This window comes from Netta rufina (assembly GCF_964035555.1).
Source record: "Netta rufina genome assembly, chromosome: W".
In the NCBI taxonomy this organism is placed as follows: domain Eukaryota; kingdom Metazoa; phylum Chordata; class Aves; order Anseriformes; family Anatidae; genus Netta; species Netta rufina.
The window spans coordinates 6,210,589-6,232,093 of record NC_140139.1 but is presented as its reverse complement, the minus strand read 5'-3'; the positions used below and the strand labels follow the sequence as shown (position 1 = coordinate 6,232,093).

The 21,505-nt window shown below is 43.8% G+C and overlaps 1 protein-coding gene across 1 annotated transcript in view; it reads left to right on the top strand.

Annotated features, from left to right (window-relative positions):
* LOC311220829 (zinc finger SWIM domain-containing protein 6-like) overlaps positions 1-21,505 on the top strand; it is a 239,619-nt gene that overhangs the window by 137,936 nt on the left and 80,178 nt on the right. The window contains exons 5-7 of the mRNA XM_084304470.1: positions 14,486-14,665; positions 20,655-20,831; positions 21,084-21,230. Of these exons, the coding sequence (XP_084160596.1) occupies positions 14,486-14,665; positions 20,655-20,831; positions 21,084-21,230 (504 nt within the window). The remainder of the gene's footprint in view (positions 1-14,485; positions 14,666-20,654; positions 20,832-21,083; positions 21,231-21,505) is intronic.

Here is a 21,505-nt window from a genome sequence, read left to right as displayed (position 1 = left end):
TGAAACCAGGACACTATGGCTTTTTTTTTTTTTTTTTGAAGTCTTTAGATCAAGATCAAGAGGAAGAATATAATAATTCTGCTCATATTTTTCCCCTAGTGTATGTCAAAGAATTGGTTGAGCTAAATGTTACTTACAGAACTCTGAAGGTGCAGTATTGGAAGTATCATGATTACAAGCTGAAGCTGTAAGCCTTGTTCATACACTTCTCATGGTAGAAGAATGTATATGTGACTTAAGTGATGCACTGGTGAACACTTCCAATTTGTGACAGTAATATGTGAATGCACTTTTCAGAGTTTAGAGCTGAGCTGGAATTCTGCACTTTGTTGTTGTATAAATGATGTCTTGGTAGTTAAATTCCACATGCTGATCTTTAGATGTTTAACTCTCAGCAACCATGGTTGAAGACTTCAGTCTACTGGAATGATTAATTATCCGAAGCCCCTTGGTTTGCCTTTTAATTAATTTGCATTGACAAAATGGAGGAATATGGAAATGCACAATAAATATCTGCTGATGCCTGTTGAACTGAGATCTCTTATTTCAAGGAAAGGTCAGTTAACCTTTGTAGTTTAGAGGGAACAACATGCTCCGTGCAATCTTACTACAGCAGTAATTCTTTAATATTCATACATCAAAATTAAGTAAAAGTCGCTTGTGGCCTACAAAAGTAAAAATATTTCTTTAATCAAAAGGGAAAATTTGACTTTGTGCCCCAGCACAGGGATCATGACGACTGCAAAGCTCTGCTTTGAAATTAAATGTTGAGCACTGCCAGATGCCAGATATTGAGAAAAAGCTGGGTTTTGTTGGTAAATGGGATCTCCAAGTTAATTGGTGTTTTCTGCAGGCTTCTGGATGTGAAATGAAATTGAAAGGCATTTAGCCACATGGATAATACAGGATCTGAATACAAATGTCACATATCACCATCAGGGCCCACTGTGAAACAAGCATTCTCACTCAGACACTGCACTATCACAAATCATTTAAATATGGTGATTACATTTAAACTAAAAGCCCCATTTGCCTTTTACTGCAGTTTAAATGTTCTCTTAGTAAAAGCTAAGTGACAAATTAAATGAAAAAAGTGACCACATTTTTAAAGCTGTAAAACTTTAATGCAACATTTTATTGCTTCTCATTTGCCACAAATGAATCATTATACTTGTCAACCCTAAACCTAGCCATAATTGGAGTACCTACTGTTATCAAAGTGAGGCCGCTCTTGAGACAGATTAATCATAGAATCATAGAATCATAGAATATCCTGAGTTGGAAGGGACCCTTAAGGATCATCAAGTCCAACTCTTGACACCGCACAGGTCTACCCAAAAGTTCAGACCATGTGCCTAAGTTCACAGTCCAATCTCTTCTTAAATTCAGACAGGCTCGGTGCAGTGACCACTTCCCTGGGGAGCCTGTTCCAGTGTGCAACCACCCTCTCTGTGAAGAACCCCCTCCTGACGTCCAGCCTAAATTTCCCCTGCCTCAGCTTAACCCCGTTCCCGCGGGTCCTGTCACTAGTGTTAATGGAGAAAAGGTCTCCTGCCTCTCGACACCCCCTTACGAGGAAGTTGTAGACTGTGATGAGGTCTCCCCTCAGCCTCCTCTTCTCCAGGCTGAACAGGCCCAGTGACCTCAGCCGTTCCTCATACGTCTTCCAATACGTCTTAATAAAGTTGAAACTGTTAAATTAAATCCCAGGAGTCTGATCTGTTGAAAGCAGTCGAGTAGAAGAATATAAGACACAAGTATCTACTGCTTGGAATAGAGATGGAGCCCAACAGTCTGTGAACATGTAGATTACAGGATCAGGTTATTATCATTATTTATTTATTTTTGTGAACTACAATTTTCAGTATTATAGAATCATAGAACCATAGAATCACAGAATCATTAAGGTTGGAAAAGACCTCCAAAATCATCTGGTGAAACCATCCCCATACCACCAATATCACCCACTAAACCATGTCCCTAAGGTCCAACTTTTCTTTAAACACCCCCAGGGATGGTGACTCCACCACCTCCCTGGGCAACCCATTCCAGTGCCTGACTACTCTTTCTGAGAAGAAATGGCTCCTTATTTCCAACCTAAAACTCCCCTGGCGCAACTTGAGGCCATTCCCTCTAGTCCTATCAGTGGTTATCTGCGAGAAGAGGCCGACCCCCAGCTCCCTATAACTTCCTTTCAGGTAGCTGTAGAGAGCAATAAGGTCTCCCCTGAGCCTCCTCTCCTCCAGACTAAACAACCCCAGTTCCCTCACCTGCTCTGCATAAGACTTGTGTTACAGACCCTTCGCCAGCTTCATAGCCCTTCTCTGGACATGCTCCAGGGCCTCGATGTCTTTCTTGAAGTGAGGGGCTCAAAACACTATTTCTGATACAAGCCAGGATGCCATTGGCCTTCTTGGCCACCTGGGCACACTGCTGGCTCATGTTCAGGCAAACATTGACCAACACCCCCAGATCCTTTTCCTCTCCACAGCTTTCCAGCCACTGTGCCCCAAGCCTGCGGTGTTGCATGGGGTTGTTGTGACCAAAGTGCAGGACCTGGAACTTAGCCATGTTGAACCTCATCCCATTGGCCTCTGCCCATCGATCCAACCTGTCCAGGTCCCTCTGCAAGGCCTTCCTACCCTCTGACATTCTTTCCCCGAACTTGGTGTCATCTGCAGTCTTACTGAGAGTGCACTCAATTCCCTAATCCAAATCATCAATAAAGATATTAAGGAGGATGGGCCCCAACACCAACCCCTGGGGAACTCCACTTGTGACCAGTCGCCAGCTGGATTTCACTCCATTCACCACTCTGGGCCCGGCCATCCAGCAAAGAGTGTACCTGTCCAAGCCACGGGCTGCCAGCTTCTCCAGGAGAATACTGTGGGAGACCATGTCAAAGGCCTTGCTGAAGTCTAGGTAGACTATGTCAACAGCCTTTCCCTCATCCCCCAGGCGGGTCACCTGGTCATAGAAGGAGATGAGGTTGGTCAGGCAGGACTTGCCTTTTATGAACCCATGCTGGCTGGGCCTGAGCCCCTGGTTGTCTTGCACATGCTGTGTGATTACACTGAAGATGACCTGTTCCATCACCTTTCCTGGCACCAAGGTCAAGCTGACAGGCCTGTAGTTCCCCAGGTCCTCCTCACGACCCTTCTGATAGATGGGAGTCACATTATCAAGTCTCCAGTCACCCAGGACCTCTTTGGATGACCATGATCTGTGATAGATGATGGAAAGAGGCTCAACAATCATATCCACCAACTCCCTCAACACCCTTGGGTGAATCCTTTCTGGCCGCATGGACTTGTGACAGTCCAGGTGGAGTAGCAGGTCTCTAACTGTTTCTACCTGAATCACGGGGGATTTCTTCTGCTCCCCATCCCAGACTTTCAGTTTGGGAGGCTGAGTACCCTGAGGATAAGTGGTCTGGCTAGTAAAAACAGATGTAAAGAAGGCATTAAGAACCTCATCCTTTTCCTTATCCTCAGTAGTCATGTTCCCCCCTGCATCCAGGAAAGGATCGGGATTCTCCTTGACCATCCTCTTACCGTTAATATATTTATAAAAACATTTTTGTTATCTTTAACTATAGTGGCCAGGTTGAGCTCGTGCTGGGCCTTAGCCTTCCTGATTTTTTCTCTGCCTATGCTAGCAACTTCCTTGTACTCTCCCTGAGTTGCCTGTCCCTTCTTCCACCGGACTTAAATTCTCCTTTTCTTCCAGAGACTCAGCAGAAGTTCCCTGTTATAAGTATCTTTATATCTTCCTGCCTGTCTTTGCTGTGAAGAAACTTCATGTAATATGCATGTTTCATTTTAAATTGTTAAATTTTAAATAATGCTTCTTTGATTCAAAAACCACTGACTTTTTTCTGATACAAGTTTATATTTATCTCTAGAAAATACCAAGTTTTATTCTTTTAACCTTAACTAAATGAAGCTGTTCTCCATCTATTTTTCTATCTCAGGCATTCCTCCCCTTTGCGATTAGAGAGACAAACTTGTATGAATGGGACATGCCAGCTGTTCTTAACAGATTATCTCTGCTTAGTACTTAAGGGAGGGGAGAAAAGGACAGAAGCAGCTAGGGTTATTGCCAATATGCTCCTAGAGAAATTCTTCCTGATGCCAGATTTGGTGACTACTTCAGGGCTGCCATGAAAAACAATCACTAAAGTTAAGCATTCATTACAGTTTTTGTGCTCTAACACCATTTCTCTGAAGCTGCATATTTTGTGCAATCCCTTTTTAGGATCAGCTTTACAGCAGAAATATGCTCTTTTCCCCATATTTTGTGCTATTTCTGAAATGGTATAGCAAAGCTGTAATTTTCAGATTTGAGTGCCAGGCACATAGCCATATTTACATGATTACTTTGTGTATCTGAAATTCTAATTGAATCATGTTCTGTCTTAATGTTGAAGAGAGTATTAATGCCCCACACCTTCAGAAAATAAAGTTACCTTAAAGTTTCTTAGTTCATATGAATCAATTGCACATATTACATTTTGGGCTTGAAGTGAAAGCTGTAGGAACATCCATGTTGCTCCATCATGAGCTTTCTAGGTGGAGTGATAGTTTAGATATTTGTCTCTACAACTGTATCATATTCAATAGGCTGTCCTTGCTTAAATGGTAATCCTTTTCTTACTGATGATTTGTTTAGTCTTAGCTGCCGTGGTGTGGTTGCCATACAGTTACAAAATGTATACCTGCAGTTCATGCACTTAAAGTTGCATCTGCTCTTTCACAGAATAAGCTGTTAATATATATCAGTGCATTTGCTACTGGAGGCACTAAATTAACAATACTTCCGAGTTAGCATCACAAGATCGTTTTGCTGCTCTAAGGCCTGAGTTATGGATGATAACTTAAAGAAACTGCTGTCACGACCCTAGAGTGTCTCAATTGTTGTTGTCACCTTCATTTCCCCAGTGAATGAAACCAGGCTGCCATTCTGTAGAGATGAATTCTGTCTGTCTTTTCTGAGGGTGATTTCCTTCCTCCTTCATTACCAACAGTAGATTACTGGCATCTGCAGTAATGCACTTAGATGTACGCAAGTTGATGGGGCTGGTTGGGTTCCACCCAAGGGTACTGAGAGAACAGGAGGAAGAGATGGCCAAGCTGTTTTCCATCATTTATCAACAGTCCTGGCTTTCAGGGAGGTCCCAGTCGACTGGCGGATAGCAAACGTGACGCCCATCTACAAGAAGGGCCAGAGGGTAGACCTGGGAAACTATAGGCCTGTTAGTTTGACTTCAGTGCCAGGGAAGCTCATGGAACAGATTATCTTGAGTGTCATCACGTGGCACTTGCAGGGCAAGCAGGCGATTAGGCCCAGTCAGCATGAGTTTATGAAAGGCAGGTCCTGCTTGATGAACCTGATCTCCTTCTATGACAAAGTGACGCACTTAGTGGATGAGGGAAAGGCTGTGGATGTGGTTTACCTTGAATTCAGTAAGGCTTTTGACACTGTTTCCAACAGTATTCTCCTACAGAAACTGTCTGCTCATGGCTTGGACTGGCGTACGCTTCGTTGGGTTAAAAACTGGCTGGATAGCTGGGCCCAAAGAGTCGTGGTGAATGGGGTTAAATACAGTTGGAGGCCAGTCACTAGTGGAGTCCCCCAGGGCTCGGTACTAGGACCAGTTCTCTTCAATATCTTTATCGATGATCTGGATGAGGGGATTGAGTGCACCCTCAGTAAGTTCGCAGATGACACCAAGTTAGGTGTGTGTGTCGATCTGCTCGAAGGTAGGAAGGCTCTGCAGGAGGATCTGGATAGGCTGCACCGATGGGCTGAGGCCAACTGTATGAAGTTTAACAAGGCCAAGTGCCGTGTCCTGCACCTGGGGTGCAACAACCCCAAGCAGAGCTACAGGCTGGAAGATGAGTGGTTGGAAAGCTGCCAGGCGGAGAAGGACCTGGGAGTGATGGTGGATAGTCGGCTGAATATGAGCCAGCAGTGTGCTCAGGTGGCCAAGAAGGCCAACAGCATCCTGTCTTGCATAAGAAACAGTGTGGCCAGCAGGACTAGGGAAGTGATTGTCCCCCTGTACTCGGCTCTGGTGAGGCTGCACCTCGAGTACTGTGTTCAGTTTTGTGCCCCTCGCTATAAGAAGGACGTGGAGGTGCTCGAGCGAGTCCAGAGAAGGGCGACGAAGCTGGTGAGGGGCCTGGAGAACAAGTCTTACGAGGAGCGGCTGAGGGAGCTGGGGTTGTTCAGCCCGGAGGAGAGGAGGCTCAGGGGTGACCTTATTGCTCTCTGCAGGTACCTTAAGGAGGCTGTAGCGAGGTGGGGATTGGTTTATTCTCCCATGTGCCTGGTGACAGGACGAGGGGGAATGGGCTAAAGTTGCGCCAGGGACGTTTTAGGTTGGATATTAGGAAGAACTTCTTTACCGAAAGGGTTGTTAGGCATTGGAATGGGGTGCCCAGGGAAGTGCACCATCCCTGGAGGTCTTTAAAAGATGTTTAGATGTAGAGCTTAGTGATATGGTTTAGTGGAGGACTTGTTAGTGTTAGGTCAGAGGTTGGCCTAGGAGATCTTGGAGGTCTCTTCCAACCTAGATGATTCTTTTATTCTGTGACATATTTTTTTCTGACTATTCCCACTATGCAATGGAGTATTTGCAGCTGCTCCACTTTTTTGAAGAATGAGAGATATTTCCCTCCATTTTTTTAATGAATATCTTGTTTTGTTCTTCTCAAACTTTACAATTTTACATCTTCCTTGGAAAATTAAATGTGAGAGGAATTCATTCATCAATTTAAGTAGAGGTAGGGTAGTGCATTTATAGTTAGTAGACACACCAACTTTTGTTCTGACAATTGTCAAAGTTTCTGAAAGTAGATTGTGACTGCTGAGAGTGAATTACCAGTTAAAATAATTGATAAGATAGCTAATCTCTTCTGTGAGCAAGAGTATACTTTGTGTTCACCACCTAGCTGTAAATATTGGTAACTGCTTAAAAAAAAAAAATGCAAAGAAACATGATAAGATGCTCAGAAAAGAGCATTTTTGTATTATTTGTTCTAGTATTAGCAACACTTTTATCTTTAATGGATTGTTTGTGAGCAAATGGATTCATTGTTTTGTGAATGTTAGGGAAATTAATCAATGAGGTTAATTTGCAGGTGCTTTTTACTTTCCCCTGCATTTGTGGATTAATAGCTCATACCTTGCAATAGTGATCAGATATGGATATAGGGTACTAGAAGTGCATAGAAGGGCATTTAATGGACATGTGACAGATATTTAAGTGCTGTCTTAGGAAGACTGCAGTGTCAAGCAAATTTCAGTTCTTTTTGAAACCCTTTGGTAAAATGGCAGGGTGTCTGTTATGGAAATTTATAAAGCAAACTATAAAAAGCAAAGACCAGAACAAAAGGCTCATTCAAAATGACAGACGTGCTTGGTTAGTTCCTATTTCCATTATGCTAGAAGTTGAAACATAGGAAGCCCAGAGCAGTTTTCATTACTTGACACAAACAGATAAGAGTATGTAGTTGATGACAGCTTAAAATAAAATCTCAGAATGTAAATACCTGTTTCAGTTGAATACATGCGTGACTTTAACCCTTGGAGCAGAGCTATGCAGCGAGAGAAAGGAAGACTTAAGGAACTAGATGGGTTTTTTTTTGGTCCTAGTGTTACACCTATACTACTTATAATGCACATTTGGAGTTCAGTGTGCAGAAGGGCAATGATTCCCTTTTGCCATCAGTGCTGTAGGTAATCTATTACATTAATGAACCAGCTAGGGTGAAATGCATGGGGAGTGATTATACTATGATACACAATGCAGTCAGCATGAAGCACTTTTGAGACCAATACATCAAAGTTTAATTCAGTAATATAATGAATTAGAACAAAATGAAAGATTCTGTACTCCAAGAAACACAGCACCCATAGCAAGCCCTTTTTTATTTTTTTATTATTTTTTTCTTTTTTTCTGAAGGCTGTATAGAGAAACCAGAGTGCATTAAGGAATTTTTTTTATGAATAAAATTGCTACTTGGATCCAACTGAATACTGTGAATACTTTTCCTTGGGGTTCTTATCGAGGAGAGAGCAGTATTGAAGTGCTTTGCCTTTCTTCACTATTCCATAAAAGCAACTATTTAATTGGAGCATTCTCCATTGTGACTCCTGATTATGCTTTGTTCTAACCGAGATCTCTCTATGCCTGGAAGAGGAAGATGGCTTTGCCAGTCATTCTGAAGGCACTTTTCCTTCTTGTTAAGAATCAGTACATAATATACACTGCCTTCTTTGAGGTTTCCAAGTGGCTGTCCCAGTGAAAGTGCATATCTGTTTAAAATCAATATGTAAACCACTTTAAAATCCTTTGGTGAGCCTTCTATTTTAAAAGGGTCATAGGTTCTTTCTCCTATTATTGTTTCTATTCTGTCACTCCCAGTGCTGGAAAATGATGCTTTTGTAACTGAATTGATGAGGCTCAAATGGGACACAGTGGCAAGTGTGCTGCAAGTGCTGAAGCTGAGTTGTCTGTTGCACAAAGGGAATGATCTTGATTACCTGGTTCCATTTTGAAACAATAAAATGCAACTAAACTGGTAGCTTGGGGGGTTACTTTTAAAGAAACAGATATGCATTAATGGAAAGAGCAAAGAAATTTCAAAGTAGATGTGAATCTGTTCCTTGCAGATTTTAATTTTGCAAATGAACATATTGATCTTAAGTATATTAAATGTAAAATTCCAAGGCAAAGTCCAAGTTTCAGCTACTGGTTGCATGGTACTAAAAATGAGGAAACACTGACCCAAGTTTAGTTACACAGCATCCCTGACAAGGAAGCATGATATTTTATTGAAAAGCAGATTGGGAGGAATGAAATCAGTCACCCAGAAGAGTAAAATATAATGGGATTTCTGAAAACAGAGCAATGCTTAATCTCTAAGGAGAGTATGCATACATTCCGCTCACTTCATTTAGCTTCATGCATACATTCATACACAGGATGTGTAATTATTACAACACCTTATATAGTGACTGGATGCCTCTTAGTGTTTTTCAGTTTGCATTTTTAAAGGTCAGTGTAAAGGAATGCTGTCCCTTTCTCCCCGATGAATTCAGAAGTATGGATGTCTACTGGGAAATTCAAATGTATTGATGTACGCCTGTATGTAAAGAAAGGCATGCATTGTATAAAGCAGTAATGTAACCTGTTTTGTTTTGCTTTGTTTTGTTTTATTTTTGGTGATATGGAACATACTAAAGATGAATGACAACTGCACATTTCCAAAAAGAGGGCTGATTGAACCAAAGGTTCAAAGCTGTCTTTTTCCAAGAGGATTGTTACAAAACCAAAATAGGCAATTTCTCCCTATAATATGACAGTTCTAAAATTCTATTGTGAAATTATTATCAAATTGCAGTTGCAGCATGACTTATCTTCCATTTATCTGCTGTGTGTATTGGGTTTATGTGGCAAGACTGTGGTAGCAGGAGGCTGCAGGGGTGGTCTCTGTGAGAAGAGTCCGGAAGCTGTCCCATGTCAGATAAGGGCCAGTTCCAGCTCTACTCTGCGCTGGTGCGGCCTCACCTCAAGTACTGTGTGCAGTTCTGGGCACCACAGTATAAAAAGGACATGAAACTGTTGGAAAGTGTCCAGAGGAGGGCTACGAAGATGGTGAAAGGCCTTGAGGGGAAGACGTACGAGGAACGGCTGAGGTCACTGGGCCTGTTCAGCCTGGAGAAGAGGAGGCTGAGGGGAGACCTCATCACAGTCTACAACTTCCTCGTAAGGGGGTGTCGAGAGGCAGGAGACCTTTTCTCCATTAACACTAGTGACAGGACCCGCGGGAACGGGGTTAAGCTGAGGCAGGGGAAATTTAGGCTGGACGTCAGGAGGGGGTTCTTCACAGAGAGGGTGGTTGCACACTGGAACAGGCTCCCCAGGGAAGTGGTCACTGCACCGAGCCTGTCTGAATTTAAGAAGAGATTGGACTGTGAACTTAGGCACATGGTCTGAACTTTTGGGTAGACCTGTGCGGTGTCAAGAGTTGGACTTGATGATCCTTAAGGGTCCCTTCCAACTCAGGATATTCTATGATTCTATGATTCTATGATCTTGAAAAGGGACCCACTGCTGTCCAGAACAGAGCCAATAAGTGATGCTGTTTGCACCTCTGTGAGAGCATATTTAAGAAAGGGAAATAAATGCTGCAGAACAGCAGCTGGGAAAGAGAGAGGAGTGAGGAGTGAGAAACAGCCCTGCTGTCAGATCAGAAGGAGGGGGAGAAGGTGCTCCAGGTGCTGGAGCAGAAGTTCCCCTGTGGCCTGTGGAGAGGACCATGGTGGAGCATGTTGTCCCCCTGCAGTCCATGGTGTACCACAGCGGAGCAGATTTCTAAGCTGCAGCCCATGGAGGAGCTCATGGTAGAGCAGGTGGATCTGGCCTAAAGGAAGCTGCGGCCTGAGGAGAATCCCCGCAAGAGCAGACTCTGGGCCAGAGCTGTAGTCTGTGGAGAGGAGCTCATGCAGGAGCAGGGGATCTGGCAGGAGCTGCTGCCTGTGGGGGGACCCATGTTGGAGCAGTTTACTCCTGACGGATGGAACCTGTGGTACGGACCCATATTCGGAGCAGTTCTTGAAGAACTGCTGCCTGTGGGAAGCCCACGTAGGATCAGTTTGGGAATGATTGCATTCCATGGGAAGGACCCCACATTGGAGCAGAGGAAGAGAGTGACCATGAAGGAGTGACGGAGACGAAGTGCTATATGCTGACTGCAACCCCCATTCCCCATTCCCCATTCCCTTGCGCCACTCAGGGGGAGGATGTAGAAGAGGGTGGATGGGGGGAAGGTGTTTTTAGTTTGCTTTTAGTTTCTCACTGATCTAGCCTGTTGGGTAATAAATTATATTAATCTCCCTCTGCTGAGTCTGTTTTGCTCGTGACAATAATTGGTGAGTGATCTCCCTGTCCTTTGTGCATGTTGCAGGTAGCATTGGTTGCATCTACACAAGCAGGTATGCATTTTGAGGAGAATGGCTGTTTCCCAGCATAGGAGCTATTAGGCAGAAAAGAGAGTATCTTGTTTGAGGCCTGTGTAAGCCTTCAGGTTGGTGGTGCCATTTAAGGGCCAGCTCAGTGGGGCTTCCACTGAGCAGCATCAGTGGATTCTTCCCATTTAGGGAAGAATATTCTCCAGGGTCCTTCCAGTTGGCATGTGGAAAGTCAAAAAAATAAAAATGAAATTGGGAGGAAGTGAATGTTTTCCTCAGACTTTTCAGTGCTAGAAGCCAGACGGGAACCACTGAATGGAAGGAGCCAGAATGGAGCTGATGTTAGGGGAGAAGTGAAGGCACTTGGGGAGGAGGAGAAAGAAATATGAATACAGGAAAGTGCACACTCACTAGGGGGAAGAAAGAAAGAAAAGAAAACAAAACAAAACAAAACAAACAAACAAACAAAAAACAACCAAGAAAAACCAGAAACCCAAATAGGCTGAAGAGTGTGGGGTTATTGGCATTATGCTACCTTCTCCCAGATGGTGGCCTTTGTAATGCTACAGGAGTTGAGCGCAATGCTCTTTCTGTTCCCTTCTCTTCTCAGGGGAGTAGATTTGTCTTGCACCCCTCATCCTGCAGGCAATAGGGCAGCCTTGAAAGCTGCACAAGGGCCTCAGCGAGCTCAAATGCATACACGGCTTCCTCTGAAGTCGCTGGGAGCAGGGTGCAGTTGGGTTCTATTGAAATGTGAAGTGGTTTGTGTGGGGTTCATAAATACACTTGTCCTTGTGCTTCATTTGCATAAAAATTGCCTAGGTTTCAGAGATGAACTGCTAACAATGTAGTTATGATTGTGTTGTGGTTTAACCCGGCTTGCAGCTAAACACCACGCAGCCATTCGCTCACCCTCCCCCTCCCTCTCTGGGACGGGGGAGAGAAATGGAAAGTGAAGCCCGTGAGTTGAGATAAAGACAGTTTAATAAGACAGGAAAATAATAATAACAATAATAATAATAATAATAATAATAATAATAATAATAATAATAATAATAATAATACAAAGGTGATAATAGTACTACTACTACTATGTACAAACAAGTGATGCACAATGCAATTGCTCACCACCCGCTGACCGATGCCCAGCCTAACCCCGAGCAGTCCGGCCCCCTCCCCCGGCTAGCCACCCCTATATATTGTTTAGCATGACGTCAGATGGTATGGAATACCCCTTTGGCTAGTTTGGGTCACCTGTCCTGGGTCTGTCCCCTCCCAGCTCTTACTGCACCCCCAGCCTGCCTGTTGGCAGCACAGAGCAAGAAGCTGAGATGTCCTTGGCTTGGTATAAGCACTGCTCTGCAACAATTAAAACATCGGGGTGTTATCAGCACTCTTCTCATCCCGAGCCAAAACACAGCATTCCACCAGCTACTAGGAAGAAAATTCTGTTCTAACTGAAACCAGTACAGATTGACATAGTTTCCCTCTTTAAATGAAATAAGTTTTTAAAGGTTTTTGGTACTTTTGGCTATCTCTTCCCTTTCCTGTCCACTAGATGCACTGTATGCATAGTGGAGCTTCTGAAGAAGGCGAGTTAATTCCTTTTTCTCTAGTGGTGTTTGAAACACAGAAAAATAAAAGGCTACTTGTTTTGCAGGGGCATTGCTTAATCAGTAGTGTGTGTTCTGCCTATGACTGAAATTATTCCAAAATGTAGTTAAGATAGTCTATTTTTTGTTTGCTTCAGTCTGAAAGCACTGGGGATCTGGCTACAAAGTATTAAATTGGCTTTTTTTTTTTTAAGATGCTAAAAGGTGTGATGTCTCTTCAATGCCTTCAAGTAATACTTGATTTTGAAAATAAATAAGTAAATAAATCCAAGTTAACTGTTCTCTAAGGCTTTCCAATATCCTCCATCTTTTGTTTTGCAGATTGCAAGAAATATATTCCTTCTCTCTTGAGCAGTGCTGAATACACTGACGCTTAATAATAAGAAACATTTGTAATTTGACTGTTTGGGGAGTGAAGCTTGTTGAAGAGGTTTTCTAATAGAAAGTCATATGATTTGATTTTAAAATGTTTTTAAAAACAGTATTGGCTTTACTCACTCCCATGAAAAGCTTCAGATGCTTTAAAAAGAAAAAATAATAATAAAAAAGTTTTGCTGTACTGTAAATGTGCACCAATAATCTGCATTAGTGCAGCATCTCCCTCTGGTGTTCTGCACTGTACCGTATCTTATTTTCTTGAGGTGTTCAGATTTCTTTGCTATTACTTCCCCATTCCATAGTGTTCAGAATATCTGGGGATTTGCAACCTTAAGGATCAGGCTCTGTTTCCATTGGGTCCTGTGTTTTGGCGTATCAACATGCCAAACTACTCTAGGAATGAATGTAACGTGATGGCCTGTACTCTGGGTATCTATTTTGCATTCTTAGTAAGCAAAAGAGTACTTGAATGTGAAAAATTTTATTATCCTGGAAGAACCAGCTGTATTTTTATTCTTTTTTTTTTCCAGCCTGTAGTTTAAGCATATTCTCTAAATCTCTTGTAGTGTATAAGGCATGGTCTTAATGAGAAAATGAACTGTTGCTAAATAGCGCTTTCAGATGTCTTCTTGCTTCTGTCAAAGTTCATGCTGATGAAGAGACAGCTGATTTAGAGAAAAATCTTTCAATTTGAAAATAGTTGCTGGAAACCCTGATGTATTTATACCTGCCATGTTATATAGTGTCATGGAACAGGTTCTAAAGTAATGGTATGTGTGCATAGCAAACATAAAAAACGTAGCAAAAAAAAAAAAAGAAAAAAAAAAAAAAAAGGTATGTGTCAGAGGAAACTAGCTTTCTGTAAATTAGAGCTCCATAAAAAGAACATGTATAATTTTTTTTCAAGTGTAACCAAATTACTGAAGCAATTGCAGTAAAAAATATCCCTATTAGACTGCATAAAACCAGTGTTTACTTTGTCCCTGAGATCCAGATATGTTTGTAAAAAGAATTACATGATCAGCAGTACTTTTGCTGGGTTTTGAGTGTAGAAGTATGTGTTTACAAAATACATGTTTTACTCATACTTGTTTGGTTCCTCTAATGTGAAGCTGGAAGATACATAGTTCTTGTTTGTAGAAAACATTCACTCTTGATACAAAAATTAGAAGAAAAACTTGGGTAATTTTATTCTGAAACTTTATGTGAATTCTTGTTTGGTTTTGACTGGTACTCCTGTCTGATGAACCATGCTTTGTGAGCTCTGTATTTTCTGGTACAAAAGACTAACTTAATGCCTTTTAATTTAGAAGGTTGGATTGGTACATTCTTTCAGCTGCTTCAGATGGGCCACATTCTGAGTCAGGAATTCAGCCTGCCTGGTGCTAGGTGTAGCTGGGAAGTAAGCAGTGTAGGGGAGAAAAAAATATATTACAGTATAGAAGCTTGCAATTAGTCATTGACTGCTGCATTTTTAATAGAAAACATATTTTAGCGATTTTTTTTTTAATCAGGTGCTCTATGGATGTGTATAGTTTTAAATCCCCACTGCAAGTTGGAGCAGAAGGCCAGTTGGCTAAAACAGCTGAAAAAATGGAACAGTGTGGATGTTTGCCCCTGGGAAGATGGAAACCATGGAAACGAGGTGCCCAATTTAACCAATGCTTTGCCTTGGGGTGAAAATGCTAACCAAGGTAAGCCTAAATATATGCACTGACTGCAACATATAACATCTATCTTATATACTCTAGCCTTGCAGAATTCAGCACTCTTTCCTGGGACTGGGACAAGTAACTTTCTTATTAAGGACAGACCAGCCAAATTTATTTTCACTAATACTTCCTTGCAGGAAGGATAAATTGTTTTTTTCATGCCGGGGCTGCGATGTTTTCAAAGCAAGTATTTGTGTTTAGTTAGGTCCTCTAGCTTTTCACTTGGTCCTTCTGAATACTTATTGCATGTAAATGGAATGTCCTTGAAGTATGTCAAAGTAAAAGCTTGTTTCTTTGCTTGACTACAATCTTGTGTCCCTTCTGGTGTTGGGATTTTTATTTTGTTTGCAGTTACAAAGCCTTTGATACCTATTTAAAGAGAGATCAGTTGCAACTGCATTAAACTGAGTGGGTGAAAAAGTAAAGCAGCCATTTATAGGATCTGTTCTGTGTTGTGCAGTCTGCATTGCCAGGTTGGGGAGGGGGGGGGTGTAGAGGCAGCACTGCCTTCTTGGAGGTCTCTGTATATTCAGTATCATGCTTTCTAATAAAAAATGTGATTATTAAATCTGGCAGAAGCCTTGTCCAGTCCTCTCTAAACAAAGATTGCTACTGGGGAAAACACAAGACATTTCCCTTGAACAAAAACCCTCATAATCCTCAAAACCCTCAGTATTTTGATACATATTTCATACAATTATGATAAAGTTAAAATTAAATGTTGGGGAGGGAGGGGCAGATGTGAATTTAGATGGGTTTTACATTGGTCCTTTTTTTTGTAAGATTACCTCCGAAGGAAATAGTTAGAGAGTTCCTTTATAAATCTCACAGCTAGCTGGGGCTAGAAGTTCATTCACCAAATAACTCCCTAAAGAGGTGGTTTTTGCTTTCTGGATTTCTTGAAGTTCAGCCCAACCTGGACAGGCTAGTGGCAACTTGGACATGACATTGACAGAGGGGTTTTGCCATGGATAGATGCCCAGTAAGGGTTATGCCACTCCCATGACCTCAGTGCACCTTGTTTTATCTACAGTATTTGTAGATGTTTATGACAAAAAATTAAACAAGTGCTCAAAGTTAACATCACTTTTCAAAGAGAAAGACTGAAAGTCACACAGAATCACAGAATGGCCGAGGTTGGAAGGGACCTCTGCAGATCATCTAGTCCAACCTCCCTGCCAATTAAGATCATGTAGAGCACATTGCGCAGGATGGCATGCAGTCAAGTTTTGAATATCTCCAGAGAAGGAGACTCCACAGCCTCTCTGGGCAACCTGTTCCAGTACTCTGTCACCCTCACAGTAAAGAAGTGCCCCCTCATATTCGGAACCTCCTGTGCTTCAGTTTGTGCCCGTTGCCTCTCATCCTGTCTCTGGGCACAGCTGAAAAGAGACCGGCTCCATCCTCTTGACACCCTCCCCTCAAATATTTATATACATTAATGAGGTCTCCCCACAGTCTTCTCTTCCAGGCTAAACAGGCACAGTTCTCTCAGCCTGTCCTTGTATGACAGGAGTTCTAGTCCTCTAATCATCTTTGTAGCCATCCTCTGAACTCGCTCCAGTAGTTCTATGTCCCTCTTGCACTGGGGAGCCCAGAACTAGACACAATACTCCAGGTGTGGCCTCACCAGGGCTGAGTAGAGGGGGAGGATCACCTCCCTCGACCTGCTGGCAACACTCTTCCAAATACGGCTCAGGATACCGTTAGACAACTTGGCCACAAGGGCATATTGCTGACTCATGGTCAGCCTGCTATCCACCAGGACTCCGAGGTCCCTCTCTGCAGAGCTGCTCTCCAGCAGCTCACCCCTCAACCTGTACTGGTGCTTGGAGTTATTCCTCCCCAGGTGCAGGACCTTGCACTTGCCCTTGTTGAACTTCACAAGGTTTCTATCAGCCAACCCTCCAGCCTGTTAAGATCCCTCTGAATGGCAGCACAGCCTTCTGGGGTATCAGCCACTCCTCCAAGCTTTGTGTCATCAGCAAACTTGCTGAAGGTGCACTCTCTTCCATTGTCCAGGTCATTGATGAATAAGTTAAACAACACTGGACCCAGTACTGACCCCTGGGGGACACCACTAGCTACAGGCCTCCAACTAGATTCTGCATCACTAAGCACAACTCTCTGAGTTCTGCCATTCAGCCAATTATCAATCCCCCTCACCGTCCACTCATCTAGCCTGCACTTCCTGAGCTTGCCCATGACGATGTTACGGGAGACAGTGTCAAAAGCCTTGCTGAAGTCAAGGTAGACCACATCCACCGCTCTCCCCTCATCTACCCATCTAGTCATCTCATGATAGAAGGACAGCAGATTGGTTAAGCATGATCTCCCCTTGGTGAATCCAGGCTGACAATTCCTGATCACCTTCTTATCCTCCACATGCTTGGAGATGACCTCCAGGATGAGCTGTTCCATCACCTTTCCAGGGATGGAGGTGAGGCTGACTGGCCAGTAGTTGCCTGGGTGCTCCTTCTTGCCCATTTTGAAGACTGGCATGACATTGGCTCTCTTCCTGTCCTCAGGCACCTCTCCTGTTCTCCACAACCTTTCAAAGATGATGGAGAGGGGCCTAGCAATAACATTGGCCAGCTCCCTCAGCACCTGTGGGTACATGCCATTGGGGCCCATGGATTTGTGGATGTCAGGTGTGCTTAGATGATCTCTGACCTGAGCCTCTTTGAAGAAGGGAAAGTCCTCCTTTCTCCGGACTTCCTCTCTTGTCTCCAGGGTCTGAGATTTCTGAGGGCTGGTCATAGCAGTAAAGACTGAAGTAAAAAAGGCATTCAGCAACTCTGCCTTCTCCATATAGTTTGTCACCAGAGTACCAGCCCCATTCAGCAGTGGGATGACATTTTCCCCAGTCTTCCTTTTTCTACTGATGTATTTGAAGAAGCCCTTCTTGTTGTCCTTGACATCTATTGCCAGATCTAATTCCAAATGGGCCTTGGCCTTCCTTGTCGCATCCCTGCATACTCTGACAGCATCCCTATATTCCGTCCAAGTCGCCTGCCCCCTTTTCCACATGCTGTAAACTTCCTTCTTCTTTTTGAGCTTTGCCAGGAGCTTCCTGATCATCCACGCAGATCTCCTGTACCCTTTGCTTGCCTTCTTGCTCATAGGGACGCACCAATCTTGAGCTTGGAGGAAGTGATACTTGAATACTGACCATCTGTCTTGGACCCCCCCTCCTTCCATGGACCTAACTCATGGAATTCTTTCAAGTAGATCCCTGAAGAAGACAAAGTTTGCTCTCCTGAAGTTCAGGGTCGCAATCCTACTTTTTGCCCTGCTTCCTCCTCGCAAGATCCTGAACTCCACCATATCATGGTCATTGCGGCCAAGGCTGCTCACTGACCCTCACATCTCCAACTAATCCTTCCTCATTTGTTAATACAAGGTCTAGTAACACACCTTTCCTTGTTGGTCTTTGACCACCTGCGTCAAAAATTTGTCATCAGTGCACTGCAGGAACCTCCTGGACTATTTGTGCCCAGCTGTGTGGTCTTCCCAGCAGATATCAGGGAGGTTGAAATCTCCCATGAGAACCAGGGCTTGTGACTGAGAGGCTACTTGGAGCTGTCTGAAGAAGGCTTCATCCACCTCCTCTTCCTGATCAGGTGACCTGTAGCAAACACCCACAACAGCGTCAGCTGTGGTAGCCTGCCCTTTAATCCTTACCCATAAGCTCTCAACTCGCTCTTCATCCACCCCTAGGCAGAGCTCCACACATTCCAGTTGCTCTCTCACATAAAGAGCAACTCCACCACCTCGCTTTCCTGTCTGGTCTTTTCTAAAAAGCACGTAGCCTTCCATGACAGCATTCCAGTCATGTGAGCTATCCCACCATGTCTCCATGATTGCAATGAGATCATAGCCTTGCGACTGCACGCAGATCTCCAGTTCTTCCTGTTTGTTTCCCATACTACGCGCATTAGTATACAAGCATTTCAGGGAGCTGAAATGCTTATTTCTCATGCTGCGTGTGTATGTATAGAAACATTTGAGATGTTTTTCATTCAACTCAGCCCTTTGTGGGGCAGACTGAAGGGCCTCCCCAGCATGCAGTTCCTCAAAAATTGGTGTCCAGTCTCTCTGGTGGGCCTGTTTTTGTCCCTTTCCCCCTTCGAATCTAGTTTTAAAGCCCTGTTGATCAGCCCTGATAATTCCTGGACAAAAATCCTTTTCTCCCTCAGATAAAGGTGATCTCCATCAGGAGTCAGTAGGCTTGGTGTCATGTAGACCTTCCCATGATCAAGAAACTTGAAACTGTGTTGGTGGCATCAGCCTCGGAGCCATGTATTGATCAGATAGGTTCACCTGTTCCTTTCAGTATTGATCCCTGCTACTGGAAGGATGGAGGAAAGCACTACCTGTGCACCTGATCCTTCAACCAGTTGCCCCAAAGCCCTAAATTCCCTTTTGATTGCTCTTTGGCTTCTCTTTGCCATCTCATCACTGCCAACTTGAAAAAACAATAAAGGGTAATAATCAGAGGGATTATTACCAGACGAGTGACTGTCTGAATGATGTCTCATACCCCTGCCCCAGGGACAGCAGACTTCCTTATGGGTCAGGTCTGAACAACAAATCGGGCCCTCTGTTCCCTTCAGAAGGGAACTATATGACCTATGACTATAACTGTTCTTTTTTTCTTGGTGGAGGTTGTTGTTATGTGGGACATAGGTTGACTTGCCCTGGGCAACTCCCTCAATATAGATGGACCTTTATCCACATTGTCATTTGATTTCCTATACAGTTCCAGAACCTCATTCCTGTTGTATAGGGGCACCTGGGAAGGTGAGGTAGGCAGCTGCTGAGGTCACCTGCTACGCCAAACAGGATCCTGCTTCTACTCCCCCCTGTCTCTTAGATCCCTTCTGTCTGCGTTCTGGCAAGGGGGTAGGGGAACTTTTGTTTCTTGAGCAGTGGCTATGGCTGGCTGAGGACCCTGCTGCAGGGATGGCAGAGCTCTACCTCACCAATCAATCTCCTTCTCTGACTCCCTGATGCTCCTCAGCCTGCCCACCTCCTCCCAAAGCTCTGCCACCAGACAAAGCAGTTCTTCAACCTGGGCACACCTCCCAGAGCTGTGCTCTCTACTGTCATCCTGTAGTGGCATAAGAGTAGGGCACACCCAGCAGCCTGACACCTCGGTGGCAGCATGTTCCCCCTGGAGTTCTGTCTGGGAGGCTGCATCAGCTGTGGTGGGTGTGTGCTGAGCTCTGTGAGGCCGCTGTCTTCTGCTGGGTGGATACTATCGCTCCATAGTCAACCTGGCCAAGCTTCAGCACCCTCCCTGCATGCCCTGCCTGAACACACTGCCACACCACTCCCTGACTGACAAGCCCTGTTTGCCTGCTCTGTTAGCCACACTCCTGGTTGCTCGCGCTCCTTAGGGGCTGCCTTTGTATGACAGAGGAGGGACACTCCTGTCTCCACCCAAGCCTCATCAGCCACCCTCGTGAGAGCTGCCGGGTCCTGGCGGCTCCCTCATCTGCCTTGAAGGGGCCTCGATGTAGGGAAACCCCTGCAGAACACGTCTGAAGAACAGCGTTCTTCATACGCTGTTCATCCATCCCTTGTCCTTGCAGCTCTGGGTCTCAGAAATAGAGAAGTTGGGAATGTTTGAGTAGCTGTGCCATATACTTTCTAGTTTGTTCTCAGGAGAGCTGTCAGATATCCTTCATCTTTAGCTGTTCCCTTTGCAAAGCCCTGTTTAGCATTAGTCTTGCTGTTCCATAGATCTCTTTTTGAATGCAGAGTGAATGGTGCACACTTTGTCTAGCCTGTTCAGTAATAGGATGTGAAATGTCATCTGCAGCCTGCTTCTTGCAGAAGGGGGATAAGACAGGCTGCCATCAGTTGGGGGTCATGAGTAGGAAGAAGACAAGAACGCTGTGAATGACTTATTCACATATGAATGAGTAAAAGCTGATGAAGCTTTCTGAACTTCTGAAAATGACAGATTCATCGAACAGGCCCCATCGGACGGTGTTCACTCGAGCCATTGAGGCATGCGATCTTCACTGGCAGGACAGCCACTTACAGCACATTATCAGCAGTAACCTATACACCAACTACTGTTACCATGACGACACTGAAAACTCACTCTTTGACTCTCATGGGTGGCCCCTCTGGCATGGTAAGTGGCTAAACTTTAAAGAGGTTTCTGTGACTTGCCACTTTGTTTAGTTTCTATGGCATTATTTTAGGGGGCATGGTGGGGAGATGAATGAGAAGCCTGGCAAAAAGAACAGAGGGTCCCTTGAAATGCTGGTTTCAGAAGTAGTCCTTTAAGTCTCTTTTGCACAGTTTTAACCTTTGGAGTTAATCTAGCAAAACAGGCCATTGCAGACATGGAAGCGTTGCTATTCAATTATTTTCTCCATTTTAGAACATGTTCCTACAGCCTGTGCGAGGGTGGATGCATTACGATCTCATGGATATCCAAGAGAAGCACTGAGGCTGGCAATAGCTATTGTTAATACACTAAGAAGGCAGCAGCAGAAACAGCTGGAAATGTTCCAGGCTCAGAAGAAAGGTAAATGTGGGGAAGAGAGGAGGGCAAAGGACATGACAAGATGACGATAACATTTGGAACTTTGCATAAGAAAACTGTTTTTGAAACTATAAAGTCAATGAGGCGTCTTTAACTCTCCATTGCAAATGATCATAGTGGTAATGTAACGTATAAGTGAATCAGTAAGAAGTCAGTGTGAATAATCCTTTTTGTTAATATTACTTGTTTCTGCATGTCATGTATAGCACATGATATTTGTTAGTAAGACAAAGATCTACTTTTTTTTTTTTTTAATT